This window comes from Labrus bergylta, chromosome 11 (genome assembly GCF_963930695.1).
Source record: "Labrus bergylta chromosome 11, fLabBer1.1, whole genome shotgun sequence".
In the NCBI taxonomy this organism is placed as follows: Eukaryota; Metazoa; Chordata; class Actinopteri; order Labriformes; family Labridae; genus Labrus; species Labrus bergylta.
In genome coordinates, this window is record NC_089205.1 from 22050102 (window position 1) to 22064890 (window position 14789).

At 39.5% G+C, this 14789-nt stretch overlaps 1 protein-coding gene across 1 annotated transcript; it reads left to right on the plus strand.

Moving 5' to 3' along the window:
- The first annotated feature begins 237 nt into the window (after positions 1-237).
- ywhag2 (3-monooxygenase/tryptophan 5-monooxygenase activation protein, gamma polypeptide 2) lies at positions 238-7153 on the plus strand. The gene is made up of 2 exons (XM_020651057.3): positions 238-503; positions 3792-7153. Exons 1-2 carry the CDS (start codon positions 417-419, stop codon positions 4446-4448), a joined length of 744 nt encoding a protein of 247 aa, XP_020506713.1. The 5' UTR covers positions 238-416; the 3' UTR covers positions 4449-7153.
- The last annotated feature ends 7636 nt before the right edge of the window (positions 7154-14789 follow it).

A 14789-nucleotide genomic window follows, 5' to 3' on the forward strand; every position in this document is an offset into this window, starting at 1 on the left:
CCCACAAGGCCTTTAGTCCAGCTGCTCCCATCCATCCATCTATTCCCTATAAGCCTGGCCCTCTGCTTCCCTTGTACGGACTGTTACATCATTGGCACAGACACCCACCTTTCTGAGTGATGACGCAGCCGAGGGAGAGAGTGCGAAGAGGAGGAGGAGGAGGAGGAGGAGGAGTGGTACGAAGAGGAGGAGGAGGGGGAGGAAAAAGAGGAGGAGGAGGGGTGAGGGAGGGGAGAGAGGAGAGAGGAGAGGGTGTCCCGTCTGCGCGGAGCACAGACAGACAGCAGGGAACAGCTGCAGCGTTAGGTTCGCATAGGATTTCACTGCATTGCGATTTTAAGATATCAATCATTTCATCCCCAAAAAACCCCGAGTAGAGCATTTCGACTAAAAGCAACCAAACCTCAATTAAAAAAATGGTCGATCGCGAGCAGCTGGTGCAGAAAGCCAGGCTGGCTGAACAGGCTGAGAGATATGATGATATGGCTGCTGCTATGAAATCGGTAAGTCCATTCAAACCCAGATGTGACATTTAAATGTTCTATATGTAAAATGTTTTTTGTTTTTTTTCTTGCTGTGCGTAAAGGTGCTCCCACAATCTCAACCATGTTGGATGCAAATCTAGTGTTACACTGGCTTTATATTACTGCACAACAACTAGACAATGTAGGGGGAAATATCTTTATTGTCTTGTCGCCAGTTTATCGATAGCTCTTTTTTTTTCTTCTTCTTTGAGTTGAGTCCAATTCGTCTGCTGATTGGGCGGTGCCTTTCTGTTGGCCGTTCCCGTCCAATGAAGGGATATTACAATGAAATGCACACAGGCCTGAGCTTCATCTCTGACTTAATGAGAGCCTAATATCGTGTAATGACTCTGCTCTTATTACATTTGCTGCATTTTATCCTCCCCCCCCCTTCCCATGCCAACCCCACCTCACCTCCCCTCCAGTATGCCGAATTTGATAAAAGCTTCTGCTGCTGGGGGCCATGTGAGGTTGCTCGGGGAAAAAAAGCCCATCTTCTGCTCCCTCCTCCTCTGGTTCCTCTTCTCCCTTTTCATTAAAATAACTTATGTCTTAAAAAAATCTGAACACTTCCACTCTAGCTGTAAAGGCTTACATGGATTTTTTTTTTCAGCATGAATGCTTCATAGAAAAATGCTCCAAAGAATTATAGCCTTAGAGTGTTCTTTCCTCTAAAGAAACGTAGGAGGCAGTAGAATCTCTCTAGAATATTCTTTGTCATATTGCAGTGAGGCAATATGATCACATTTGTTGGCTTTGCTTTCTCCTCTTGTTCTCAGTTTGTGCATGTGCTGTTCCTTTGTCATATTCCTCCCTATATCCAGAGAAGTCATTTAGGGTAAATGAGCCTGATTAAGGGTTGAATATCTGGCATGAGTGGATTTCCTAAATATGAGCTTTCTCTGCTCTTATTGGTCACTGTTGAGGACAGAGCCTTTGTCTGCTTTCCCTTTTTTTTTTTTTTTTTTTAATTGGCCCTCATAAAAAATTCTGGGAGCTGCCTTCACTAATGGGTTAAAAAAAACTGCTGTGTCACACCAGCACATATTGAAACCAACAGCACCATGGGAGTCTTGTCTTGGGCCTGTGTGACCTCTCACATACTGTATGGGCTGAAGGCGTCATGCGTGCTTTAAAGTGAGGAACATTTTAGTCTTACGTTCCTTTGGGGAGATGGAGTGAGATCGTTTGTCATCGAGGGTTTCTGGTTGCAGGAGGTGGGATGATGTGTGTGAGCGCAGGGAGGGATTCCTTTCCCTTTAAACAATCTGCCATGTCAGTGCGGTCCAAAGCAGGCCCTTTTGCAGGGGTGTGTAAAACTGCAGGGGTGTGTAAAACTCTCTAATCAAAGGGAATCCCTTGCCATTGCAGCCAGAAATGACAACGACTGTAACCCTTTGTTTTCTGTGACGTTAAAAGGCATTTCATTCAGAATTCTGAAAGCCTTTTCTGCAGCTTTTTGGGCCAAAATGTTACGTATATTAATGGGGGGGGGGGGGGGGGGGGGGGGGGGGTGAAGAACATTTGAATTATTTATCAGTCTACAAATGATTTTCTTGCCTGTAATTATGAAATAAAAGGTATCTTAAAATGTCAGAATTAATGTCTTCAAGAGTCCAGAAACAAAATTGGTTTTGTCTGTTGGTGATCTCTAATTGATTACTGGACTGATTGTTCAGGGTTACTGGAAGCTTAATGAGGATCTAGATTCTCCTTAAAAAATTCTAATGATGACATTTTTAGGCATTTTATTCTTAATTTTTAGCACATCAGTATAACTGTCATTCAACCCACATGGCAGTAAGAGTGATGACTGGAAAAACTACAGTTGAGTCATCTGTTCAACAAAAGTCTGCTCAACTGGGCTGCTGATTTCACGTGTCAGTCATTTGTATGCATGTGTTTGTGTCAGGGTTGAACAAACAGAATGAAGGTGTGTGTGTGTGTGTGTGTGTGTGTGTGTGTGTGTGTGTGGTGTGTGCGTGTGTGACGCCACCGATCCTGCGCCATCTTTGTACTCCTCTAACCGAACAGGGAATGTCAAACCTGTGAGATAAGAAATGTTTGCACATAAAGTAGGGGCTCTTCAGATTCAAAAGCAGTTTAAGGCTTCGCGAAAGCTAAGCTAAGTTTCTTTTTTATATACAATGTCCGATCACAGATCTGACACAAGCCATCTTCCTTCAAGATTGCTTTTCCTATCAAATAACTGTGACTAAAACAGGCTTTTTATAGTAACATAGGCTCACCAGCTATATCAAACTGATCTGTCAGGATCTAAATTTAACAGTTGGACTCAGTGTGATGTCACTGCGTGGTGTTTTGGACAGGTAAAAAGGTCAGTTTGAGTTACAGAGAAGGTCACTGGGACACATGAACTGCTTGTGCAGTGATGGTTTTCACTTACAGTGCAGCTGCCCTGAAGGACTCGTGGGAACATTTTAGCCATCTCCGGTCCACCCCACCACCACCCCCCCCCAGTTGCCCACCTTTCCTTTCACCGCCCCACATGACCGCAGACTATCTTAGATATTTCTCTCACTAACTAGTATTAGTGGTCCAAGTGGCAGCTAGAGCTACTGGTACACTAAATGAATGGATTGGCATGGAAACTGGGAACTGACATGACAAGTGAAACTGCTCGTCTTCTGTGCTGTTAAACATACTTATAGTCAATATTTGTTCATGTAGGAAGACTGTAAAATCACTAAACAACAATTGTTTTAATCCCAGATGAATTCTTTGTTCCTTTGAAATCTTGATTAGTCTTGTGGTTTGAAAAATCAACTAAGGGAGATGCTGATTGCAGTTTCAGTAGCCGATTGTTGGTCGATTATTTCTTTAGCCTTTTAATGTTTTACTTCACAGTAAATAGTTAACAAATGAAACAAGAAAAAGGGTCTCAATCCAGGGTCACTATAGTCTTTTGATGCAGTGTTTCTTGGATGCTTTATTGGAGTATCCCTAACTATGACTTCCTCATAATGACCTATATTTTTTCTCTAATCCAAAACCAAAAGATGTTCTGTGTCTGCAATACTATAAAAACAAAGATAAGCAGAAAATATTTTATGAGAAGCTGGAACTAGAAAGCAATTGGCATCATGACTGAAAAGATTCGCCAGCTCTTTAATTTGCCCAGATTTTCTTGGATGACATGTTGTCATATTCGTATTTGTATGATATTTATGCATCTTGTTCTGTTAATCAAGGCCTGTCAAAGCTTTTGGACTGCTGATTAAACGGTCCTTTCCATCTTTCTTCCAGGTAACAGAGCTGAACGAGGCCTTGTCAAACGAGGAGAGGAACCTCTTGTCTGTTGCCTACAAGAACGTGGTCGGTGCCCGCCGCTCCTCCTGGAGGGTGATCTCCAGCATTGAGCAGAAGACCTCGGCCGATGGCAATGAGAAGAAGATAGAGATGGTGCGAGCCTACAGGGAGAAGATTGAGAAGGAGCTGGAGGCCGTGTGCCAAGATGTGCTCAACCTTTTGGACAACTTCCTGATCAAGAACTGCAGCGAGACGCAGCATGAAAGCAAAGTGTTCTACCTGAAGATGAAGGGCGACTACTACCGGTACTTGGCTGAGGTGGCCACGGGTGAGAAGAGGGCCACGGTGGTGGAGTCATCGGAGAAGGCCTACAATGAGGCCCACGAGATCAGCAAGGAGCACATGCAGCCCACCCACCCCATCCGCCTGGGCTTAGCTCTCAACTACTCTGTGTTTTACTACGAGATCCAGAACGCCCCCGAGCAGGCCTGTCATCTGGCCAAGACCGCCTTCGACGACGCCATCGCCGAGCTCGACACCCTCAACGAGGACTCCTACAAAGACTCCACTCTCATCATGCAGCTGCTCCGAGACAACTTGACACTGTGGACAAGTGACCAGCAGGATGACGAGGGAGGGGAGGGAAACAACTAAAGAGAAACCACACTTCGAAAAAAATATATATGAAGGGCCGGTGGACTTTGGCAGCAGCTTTTGCCGATGATACTACCGCAGCAGCAGTTCTTTATTTTTCCATGTGTTAAAAGAAAAGAATCAAAAGAGAGGTGAGAGTGGAGGTTAAATCTTAGTTTAAATATATATAGAAATATATATACAGTTGAAAGGGGCCTCCGTCTTCTTGATTTTCTCTTTGACATTTGCCAAAACCACTGATATGTCAGTCAATCAGCCTGAAGTGGTTGTTGTTGGATTGAAATGGCAGCCTCACACTGGCATAGGAACTGGTCTTGCTCTGTCAAGATAAGCTGCTTAGTTAGGTTTTTGCGTGATAAGAGATGCATTTGAGTCACTTGAGAGAGAAAATGCTTGAATGGGAATGCCTCACAAAACTAGTTTGCATTGGTTCCAGTCGTAGTCTATAAATGAGAAAAAAATGGCCCTGAACGCTATTGATCTTAATCTCACAATGACAATGAGGAAAGAAGAAGTTTTTAAACCGATTAGTCTTCTCTCCCCCCCCCCCCCCCCCCCACTCCCAAAAGAACATTTTAGAGGATAAATTATATTAGAGTTAAAAAAAAGAGGTTGAAATACCCTGATCCCCTACCTTCTGTCTGAAGTGTATTTGGCTTCTCACAGATTAGTCTGTTATGTCACTGGAACCATAGATTCTTTTGGAGGTGAAGATTATAAAAGGCAGAGACTTAACGATATAAAACAAAATTAAAAAAAGACAAAAAATAAAAATAAAAGCAGCTTCAGAGTTTGTGGTTTACTTCTGTGTTTGTTTTATTAAATGCACTTGCCTACTATACTGTTTCTTCAGTGTAAGATGATGACAACAATACTATCGATTAATCAATATTGTGCATGCTGGTGATGTATTTATATACAGTAGCTTGACTTTATTAACTTATACTGTGGGTGTTAAGTATTCATATGATTGAGAAAAACAGGCTTTGTCAGATGTTGATTTCTAATTTATTTATTTTTTTGTTATGGTTTTTGATTTGCTGAACCAAAATGGTGATCGTAAAAATTGACCTGTAATGGGCGTTGCTATAGTGACATGCAATATGTGTATTTAATTTGTTAATGAAAGAAAAAAAAAGGAAGATTAAAGAAAAAAAAAACTCACCGGTGATCACTTAATCTTAGCAGCTGGTGTTTGTCACATTGAAGTATGATTATGATCTGTTTTTTGTTCTTTGAACAGTATTTCAGTACCTTTTTTCTTTTCATGTCATGCTATCCAGTTTGATTAATGGTGACGTTTTCAGGCTCAGTGTTTCTGTTATGAATTCACAAACATGGACCATATTTATTTCTGACAGTATACATTTCTGTTTGTTTGTTTGTTTTTATACATTTTAGCTGTTCCTGAGTGACAAAATATCTTGAATGTGAGTCATTATGTAGCAGTTGCACAAGAACCGAAATAATAGCTATGATAATAAAAAAGAATATGACTAAATAATACATGCACCATTTCTGTGGTGGTCTAGTGTATTGTTGTATCGTCACTAATTCAAATATAATTATGTTTTTTTGGGGGAACCATTTAAAAAAACAAAACAAAAAAAAAAAACACTTTGCTTTGTTTTGCTGAGTCCAGTATGTGCTTTCTTTGGTGCCTGTATTATGATTTAAAATGCCTCATTTGCAAATCAACCTTTACACACACAAAAAAAGATATCCGCCAGTGTTCAAGGATCCTGCAAGCATGGTGCAAGACTATGATGTCCTTCAATGGTTCCTCACTTGTATGTGTGTACTGCTCTCTGTACAGCACATAGACATGAATATTCACCACTAATGCACACATAGAGTTCAACACAATCACTTATTGACTACTGATTCTTCACCTCTTCAGAACAAACTTCGATCACTACCGAGCTCCTTATACGAGCACAGAAAGCTGCTGCTGCTAGTTCTAATATTTATAGATTATAAAGTTAATATATTCATACAGATGGCAGTTTTATTTTAAACTCTTTTATGTTTTATCTCACATGTGGTGGCTTAAAAGAGACAAAAAAAAACAACAACCAAAAAGCCTTAAGGTCAGTCACACAAAACCTCCTTCATGTATGCCAATTATGTCACCGTCATGAGTCAGCCTCCATGAGCTCACACTGTATGTCACAGCTGCTTTGATTTATTTTTAAACATGGTATGAAGTTGATGGGGCTGAAGCCTGGCCAGACAAATAGCATGACATCCTGAAACCACTCTGCACCACTCTCTACAGATAGAATGAGACGAGTCCAATCCTACACTTGGATTTATTTATGTTTGAAAGAAAGTGGAAACTGAATCTCTCTCACTTTTGTTGCTTTGAATATTTTTGAAGAAGAAAAAAAAAGATAAGAAGCCATGTCAGTAGACTTTCCCTCATTGCCAAGAATACATGCATTGTGTTACTTTAAAATTATTATAGTTTTCACTGTGGTTTGTGTTTTGATTTGAAAGTTTTCATTTATTTGGATGTTAATCCTAAAACATACAAATATGAGAAATGAGGAGATTAGAATTCGATTTTAAATCAGATTAGACTGAAGAAGAACTGGAAATTAGCGAGCGGAGGTGGTGTTAGCTGAAAATGGTTTACAATCTGTATGCTCTGAGGATTTTTTTGTTGCCATCTGTTGCCCATTAAAGTTATTTGTTTATCAGTATTATCCTTTATTTTCATTTCTCTCTGTCATTTTAAAAACACCACAGATCATTCCTTCTCATTCTGTAAGTTGATCAGTGAACAGATTTGAGGTTTACGGCCTACACATTGATACAGGAAGTGAATATGACCTCATGTAACCCTTTAGTGGGACACTCAAAAGAACAGGTGTGTGCGTGGTATGTTTGTGCAAGCGTGCATGCATATTTGAGTGTCGTACTGTATAATGTCGTTGCATGTGTTGAGGGTCTGTGAGTGAACGTATGAGATGGAGTCTGTAAAAGCTGCAGTACAGGGACACTGCCAAGCTCACACCACCTCTACATCATATCTTAAATGAAGCTTCACTTTAAGGCAGCTTTGTTCATCTTTAACTAAATTAGGGAATAGAAGAGAGAATATTTCCTTCGGTTTTATCATTACAGCAGAGGAGCTGTGCAATAAAGTAAAATCCTGCATCTCAAGATGGATAATTGGAGGAGAAGCTGCTTCTATTTTTAATTTACATGCAAGCAATATTTATATATTTATATTTAAACCCACAACTAGAATATTATGCAATTCTGTGTGCTTTGATCTGCGAGTCGAGCTCTCACTCTGACTGATAAGCTGAAGTGGCAGGTTGCTGGATCGCCCACCCTCAGACTGCAGCCTCTTGCTGCAGCTTGCTGCACTGAACCTTTCATGAGATGAAATTCTGTGCTTTGAACGCTGCTCCTCGCCAGCCAATAGCTGATAGGCTCACTCTCCGCAGTAACCAATCCCGTTCCTGTTGCTAGGGCTATAATAAGTATCCCACTATTAGCCCGGCTCCTTGCTGCACTGCTCAGACACCTATTGCATCCTGTAAAAAAAATGAAAGCTCAGAGCATACAGGAGGCATTAGGATTCAGCACCAGCCTGTATCTTCCAGCTTGTGTTTTAATGCACTGCTACACTTTCAGGGACATTGGTGTCATCATTGCTGGTAAATGTTGGTGACATTATACATCTTAAAACACAGCGGGGCCTGCGGATGGACATGTAATTGAATTTCATATAGCTACAAATTCAATTCAAGCACTGCTAATGACAATTCCTGTCAAATTAAAATAAAACTTCATTCATATTGCTCCAGTAAATAACGTTAAATTCACAATGCGCACAGAAATCACATGTATTTGTTCGCTTCAGTAGGGCCTTTATGGAATGGGTGTAAACAACATCCAGGGAGAAGATGGTGTTCTAAAGGTCAGAAACAGAAATCCTACTAAACTGAAAATTGTTCTTCCGCGCTTCACTTCCACATTTCAAATACCTGCCCTGTCTCATCATTTTCATCACATGAAGCAGTTTTCTTTGAGAGGAGGCCAGCATGACTAGGCAAACGTAATCATCAAGCCATCATTACGTCTCACAGAGGCGAACGCCAACTAAATCAGCAAAAACGTAAAATCTTTTTTCGCTCCATGTGGAAGGCCATCATGATGCCACTTTGAACAGCGACTTATTACAGAAAAAAAAAGGTCCTGATGATTTAAAAAGAATCTATTTATCTTTGATGATGGATTAAAAATAAACTGTGGAGGCCAGCTCTGTCTTGGAGATGAAAAAAGGTAGGATATTTTTGTCCTTTCTCATTTTCAAGAGCTCTTTCAAGTTTGTAGACAGGTATATCTGTACACATCTCCTCCTCTTTTCTCCTCAGGTACGAGAAAACAGATTCAATGAACCTGCTATCTGCTTTATCAGAATTGTAACTCATTTTAGAAACTAGACACTACATTGCCCGTAGGTGTGAATATGAGTGTGGCCGGTGGTCTCTATAGCCCTGTTTCCACCAGTGGTCTGCTTTGGTTTAGTACGGTTTGGTTCGGATTAGTAGGGTAAACCCTGATCTTGCTTGTGTTTCCCAGGCAGTCGTACCCTTAGTCACTCTGGTTTTGCTCGAGGTTTCTGCCTGTTCAAAGGAAGTCTTTCATTAAAACCGTTAATATTCTAAATGTTACTAAGTACTGTGCTCATGGTAAATAAGTGTGAGGTCTTTGTGCATAATATAATAACGTGCAAGGTCTAGAAAGATACTTTATTTGTAGAGTGTCTTGAGAGAATATTTGTTAAGATTTAGTGCTATACAAATAAATACTGATTGTTTGATTGAGGAAGAATTATAGGCTGAAGGCAGACACAACATCTAGCATGTAGTTTTGTGTTGTTTCTATGCGATAGAGAAAAATGAAAAAGCCTTTTCTTCTTTCTTTCTAAATTTAGACACTTTCCAAGTCCTTCGTGTGATGTTGTTCAAAAGACATTAGGTCAGGGATTTTGGTCCAAAGGTGATCACAAGGTCTTAGCTCTGTTGCAGTCCATTGATTTCCTTTGTTAACTCTGCACTGAACACAGCATTTCTCGCTGTCTACAAATAACTGCACTCAAAGGCATTTAACCTCCTGTGGCTCAGGCCTCAAACACTCATTGTTGAGCCATTCATCATCAACCAGACCACATGGTTGTCACGTCTAGTTTTGGTGCTTCGGGCAAAAATGACAGCTCTGTGGACTGGACATTAGATAACAGCTGCTGAAAAACAAACTGCCCCAAGTTTGACTCCCATTGTAATTGAACCTCGACACATTCCCAAAAAGAATATTTTGTGTAAGAATGACAAATTGTGCGTTTGGGAATCTGGAGGCCTGCTGGTGAAAGATGGCAGCTCATGACCGATCAGGTATTAAAACTAAAGCTTTGGTTTAACTCTCTATTCAATCACTATTCTTCAGCATTGATACCAAAAATGAGGAGATAATATCCCTGAGCTCAGGAGCTGATAAAACAGACGAGACACGTCGGATTTTGAAAAGTTTATGATCTCCCTCAACGTGAGCTGCACCTCAAAGATGCAAAGAAGATAATAGCTGTACAGCTCCAGAAATATCAGCCCATTAGAGGGAGGGAAGGAGAGAGAAAAGATAGATGGAGGGAAAAGAGGGGACCGATGTAGAAGCAGAGAACAGAGACAAATCTATAAATAGGCCTCCCTGCAGCCTGTGAGTAGACAGTGAGTAGACCAGAGACATCAATGTGACAGCCTCTCCACTATAGAGAATATCTGCCTCTGTTTGGACGGTGAGAGTTCATGTCTTCGGTTAAGAGGGTCTGATTCATCAGATTTACCCCCCACTGAGCAAACACAGGACATGACATGAAATTACACGCACACAACAAATAATCAGCTCAGATATCCGCTCTTTTCAGTCCACCATGTTACTTTCATGTATTTTTTGCAGCCTTACTTTATGACGGGACAAAGAGTGCTGCTGACTCTTTCTGGCACAAAGACAGCTGTTATGCATGACTGCTGCAACATGAATAATTCAAGATAACATTTAGATTTTGTATTATTTATCAAAAAGTGCCACGACGTTCAGCTGAAGGTTTTAAGAGACTATTTTTAGAGAGCACTTGTCCCAAAACATTGCAGGATACATTGCATCTGATAGGCGACGGGAAAGTATATCATCATCATCCCTCCTAAAATGAAGGCTCTCCATCTATCCAACACTTCGGTCATTTAAATGAACAAATAAAAACTGATTCCGCCTAATAATACTGGAGGTGATTATTCATAACTACAGAGGCTTGTGTGATGAACAGAAGTTGTTAAAAGGTGAGTCTAAAATTAAGATCTCCCCCTCCTCCTCAGCCCCCTGTTTCGCAGTTACGTCACTGTGCATGTGCTTTCAAGGCCTCCCAAAGCGGGAGAGTTACAGTCACATCACGTTGCCCGCACAATAACATCATCATCATCATCAAAATAGCAAATGTATGCTCATACTTCATTAATTAAACACTATAGGACATGTTTGTTATAACTTGGAATTCATGATGATTTTTATGTTTGTAAAATATTAAGTATATTTTTACTTAAGGAATAAAATACTGTAATTTTCTTCCAAGTTACAGTTTCAGAGGTTGACTTTTTTCCTTGAAACCTCTTTAAAGATCCTCTGCAAAGCAACCCTACGCTCAATGATTCACCATATTTATACTGCGGCTGCTTTCCAGAGTGGTCTGTTATAATAATGCTGTACTTCAGACTTTAAACTGACCACCAATCAAAAGACAATGGAAAGTTAAAATCCAGAGGGACTTCATGTTTCAACTTAAAACAACACATTTTAAAACTCTTAAGTTAGAGTTAGATTGTTGTTCAAACCAGAGCCTAATAATATATATATTTTGGGTTCAGAACTACATTATTCATTGTCTTTTCAGTTAATGGTTCATCGAGAATTGGTGAAAAGGTAACAGTTTTTCTTATTCCCAACATTTATATGATTTGCAAACCTAGAACACAACAGTAGCATACAACATCTCAACAGAATTTGAGCTTACCTTAGTTTGATGTCAGGGAAAATGGCCACCACTTAAAAATTGGAATTGAACTTCCACTGAGAGAGACTTGACAAAAACAAATATTTTAAAGCTATACTTTGTAAGATGCCCACATTACAAAGTCTTAAAGCAGTAAGACGACGTTCGCTGAAATATTGTTTTGAATTTGAAATACAAAAACTTAAAGCACATTTGGGCACAATTACTTTGCTGGAACATGGGGAAATATGTGAGAGAGTACAGACGATAGTGATGACCAATGAGAATAACTAAGTTATAGAACTGGAGGAGAGGTAGGCTATGTTAGCTTTGGTAGCCATATTGGTAGATGACTCATCTAAAGGTAAGTTAGCAAGCTAATAATATGTTAGCTAAGGTTTTTGGGGGCTTTTTCAGCTGACTGAGATTACAACATGTAAATAAACATGATTTAAAGTAGCATCATCCAAACTTACCTCATCTGGGAACATGATTTTAACCTGGTGGTGGTTTTAAATGAAAGGCAATTACTCCCATGATCTAAAATTGTTATTCGTTTTCACTCATTACAAAGATAGTTTTTAAAACACTTTAGAGTCCTTCTGTTTTACTTTGTTATTTATTTGAGCAGAACTCGTTGGTCCTTTCAATTTGACTCACCTTCTTGTATTGTGTCACAATTTTACTTCTTTTGTAACCAGTAACTTGAATTTACCATCACCATCTGGTTTTTATGTTACTTCCCTTTTCCCACATGAGCCAGGGTCGTAACATCATGCTTTTCAAGTGAGAATGAAATTACTTCAGTCGTCTAGCAGGCTGTGGTGTGAATCTGCACAGTTTATGTGTCAACTATTTGGGAGGTCTTAACTCCTACCAAAGGCGGGCTCTTTCAATTTGATATATAACTGCCATTGACTTAGTTTTGGTCTTAAGAATAATGATATTGTGGATTCTGTTGCCAAAGAAGCATTCAGATCAGTAGCTGAAGTCAACTTAGCGTTGTTATAACTTTAAAAATATTCTTTGATAGGCGAAAATGATGCATTCAAATTAGATTTTCTAAACAGTAAAAAAGTATTAGCATAAAAATATACCAAAGTGCCAAAAAAAAACTCCTACTGCAGAATGACATATTTAAGAATAATATATTGTTTGAACGGATTGTGTATTAGTAATGCAAAAAGTGTTAGTTTAATGTTGCAGCTAAAGGCAGAGCTGAAACAAATACTTTGTATTTCAAATTTAAAAAAAAACATAGTTGTATGAAGAAGAATATAAAAAACATGGGGAAAACTAAAATAATAAGTAGCTACAGTTTATAAAAAGACTTAAGTATAAGACTTACGTAAAGGTACTACTACTGAAGGACTTCTGCATGTCATAAGTAACAGGTTCTGAGCATTACCTGTTCTTTCATATTCACTCCTGTAATCTATTGCTCAGTGTGAGTCGTTAGTGTTTTATTTTACCTTTTTTTGACAGCGTCTGCCCAGTCATGCTTTGTTTTACAGTCAGCTCTTCAGGTGCCAACTGCTTGACAAATTACACCTTCCAGTGTTTATGGGTCTGCCTGATGTCTGAGCGAGTGACTCATTATGTATGTGGGCACGGGGGATTCCCAACTGTGCAGGGAAGACGGAGGAGAAATAAAAAACCTTTCCTCCACTTTGCAGCCTTGAGGGGATGTACAGTTCAGTTGACAGGAGGCCAAGTGAGAGAGGAGAGAGTTATGTTGGTGTTAAATGTGATGCCGGGTGAGGCTGAAGGGGTGAAACATGGCATGGTGACAGGCATAGAGGGTGAACACTGAGAACCAAGGGTCAGTTGTTGAGTTAAGTATCTGCTGCTGGCTCTGGATGTGGAAACTGAAAGTAGTCTGGGTGTGGAACCAGACAATAAAGCAAAGTTTCCTAGCCCTTCCAACAATGACACCACAGTCAATACCCAAACATGAAGACCTATAATTTGTATTTAAACATACATAAGAAATATGGTAGAATGGAATAGACTTAAACATTGCATTGCTATCGGGCAGTGAGCTGAGGAAAAAGAGCAGTCACACAGTGAAGTTTCTCCTCTGTATGAGCGCAGTATTGTGCTGTTGCATGGCAACAGTTTCCAGAGAAATCTTTGCTCAGAAACACTCCTCTTTGGTCTTCTCATAACGGCAGAAAAACGGGCTGACTGCAGGAATACAAATGGCCTCATGAACCATTTTAGCCTGCAGAGGGTTAAGAGCTGCTTTTTTCATGTTGTAGCACGTTCACAGAGGAGCCAGCTCAGAAAATGTACAAAAGCTAAAATAGGTTCAATCAGTTTCGAAAAGCCAAACTATTTTTACCATGTTGTATTAGAGGCCACACGAGGATATAGGATGTTTATTTGTGATTGAACTACTGCAGCTTCCATACAACCTGTCACCAGCTGAACAGGTAATAACAGTAGTTTGATATCAATCCTCAATTATAGGTAATTTTTCAAGAGTAAACAAAAAGCAACAACACAACTGAAGACAAATAAATTAATAGATTAACAATGTGGGATGAGGTGACTCTAGTTTTAAGTATTAGTACTGTATTAATGTTATAAAAACGAAATATTTAACTACTTGGAAGACACAGAAGCTGAGGTTTTTTTTGTAGTATGTGAGGCAGCCTGTATTGCGCTGCACTGTGTTCAACAGTGGGTCATTAACTGGGAATCTGATATTTTGATCAAAAGATCAATTTATGTACATTAAATATGAAACTGGAGACTGTTAGCTTGGCTTAGCTGAGCTTAGCATATAGACTGAAAACAGGGAACAGTCCTTTCTTCTTAATTCAACCCAACCTGAGATATGCTAATATGTTGCTAACGCGACAGTCTCAGTGGCATACAGTGATTTACTTTTGTGATAACATTTGTATTTGAATCATTTTCTGTTTCATTCACTTTGAAGCAGATTCATCATCGTAACTCAGCACAATATATAAATGAATGCTAATTTAGATAGGTTGAAAGTTTGCTAACTTTCTCTAGCCTACACTTGTGAATCAGGTTTCCTTTTTTATTTTCTATCGATGTCAAAAATATATTTATGCTAACTCTACGCTAACTGTTATGCTATCTCTTAAAACCTCCATGACAACACAATCGATACACAATCAAGCAGAAGAGTCATTTTTATTTGTAGTCACTGTTATGGTGAAAAAACAACGTGTTTCACAATCCTGTGAAATCATGATGCATGTCATCACTTCTTTCCTGGTTGATTAGGATGCTTTGTCAAAATGCTTTGC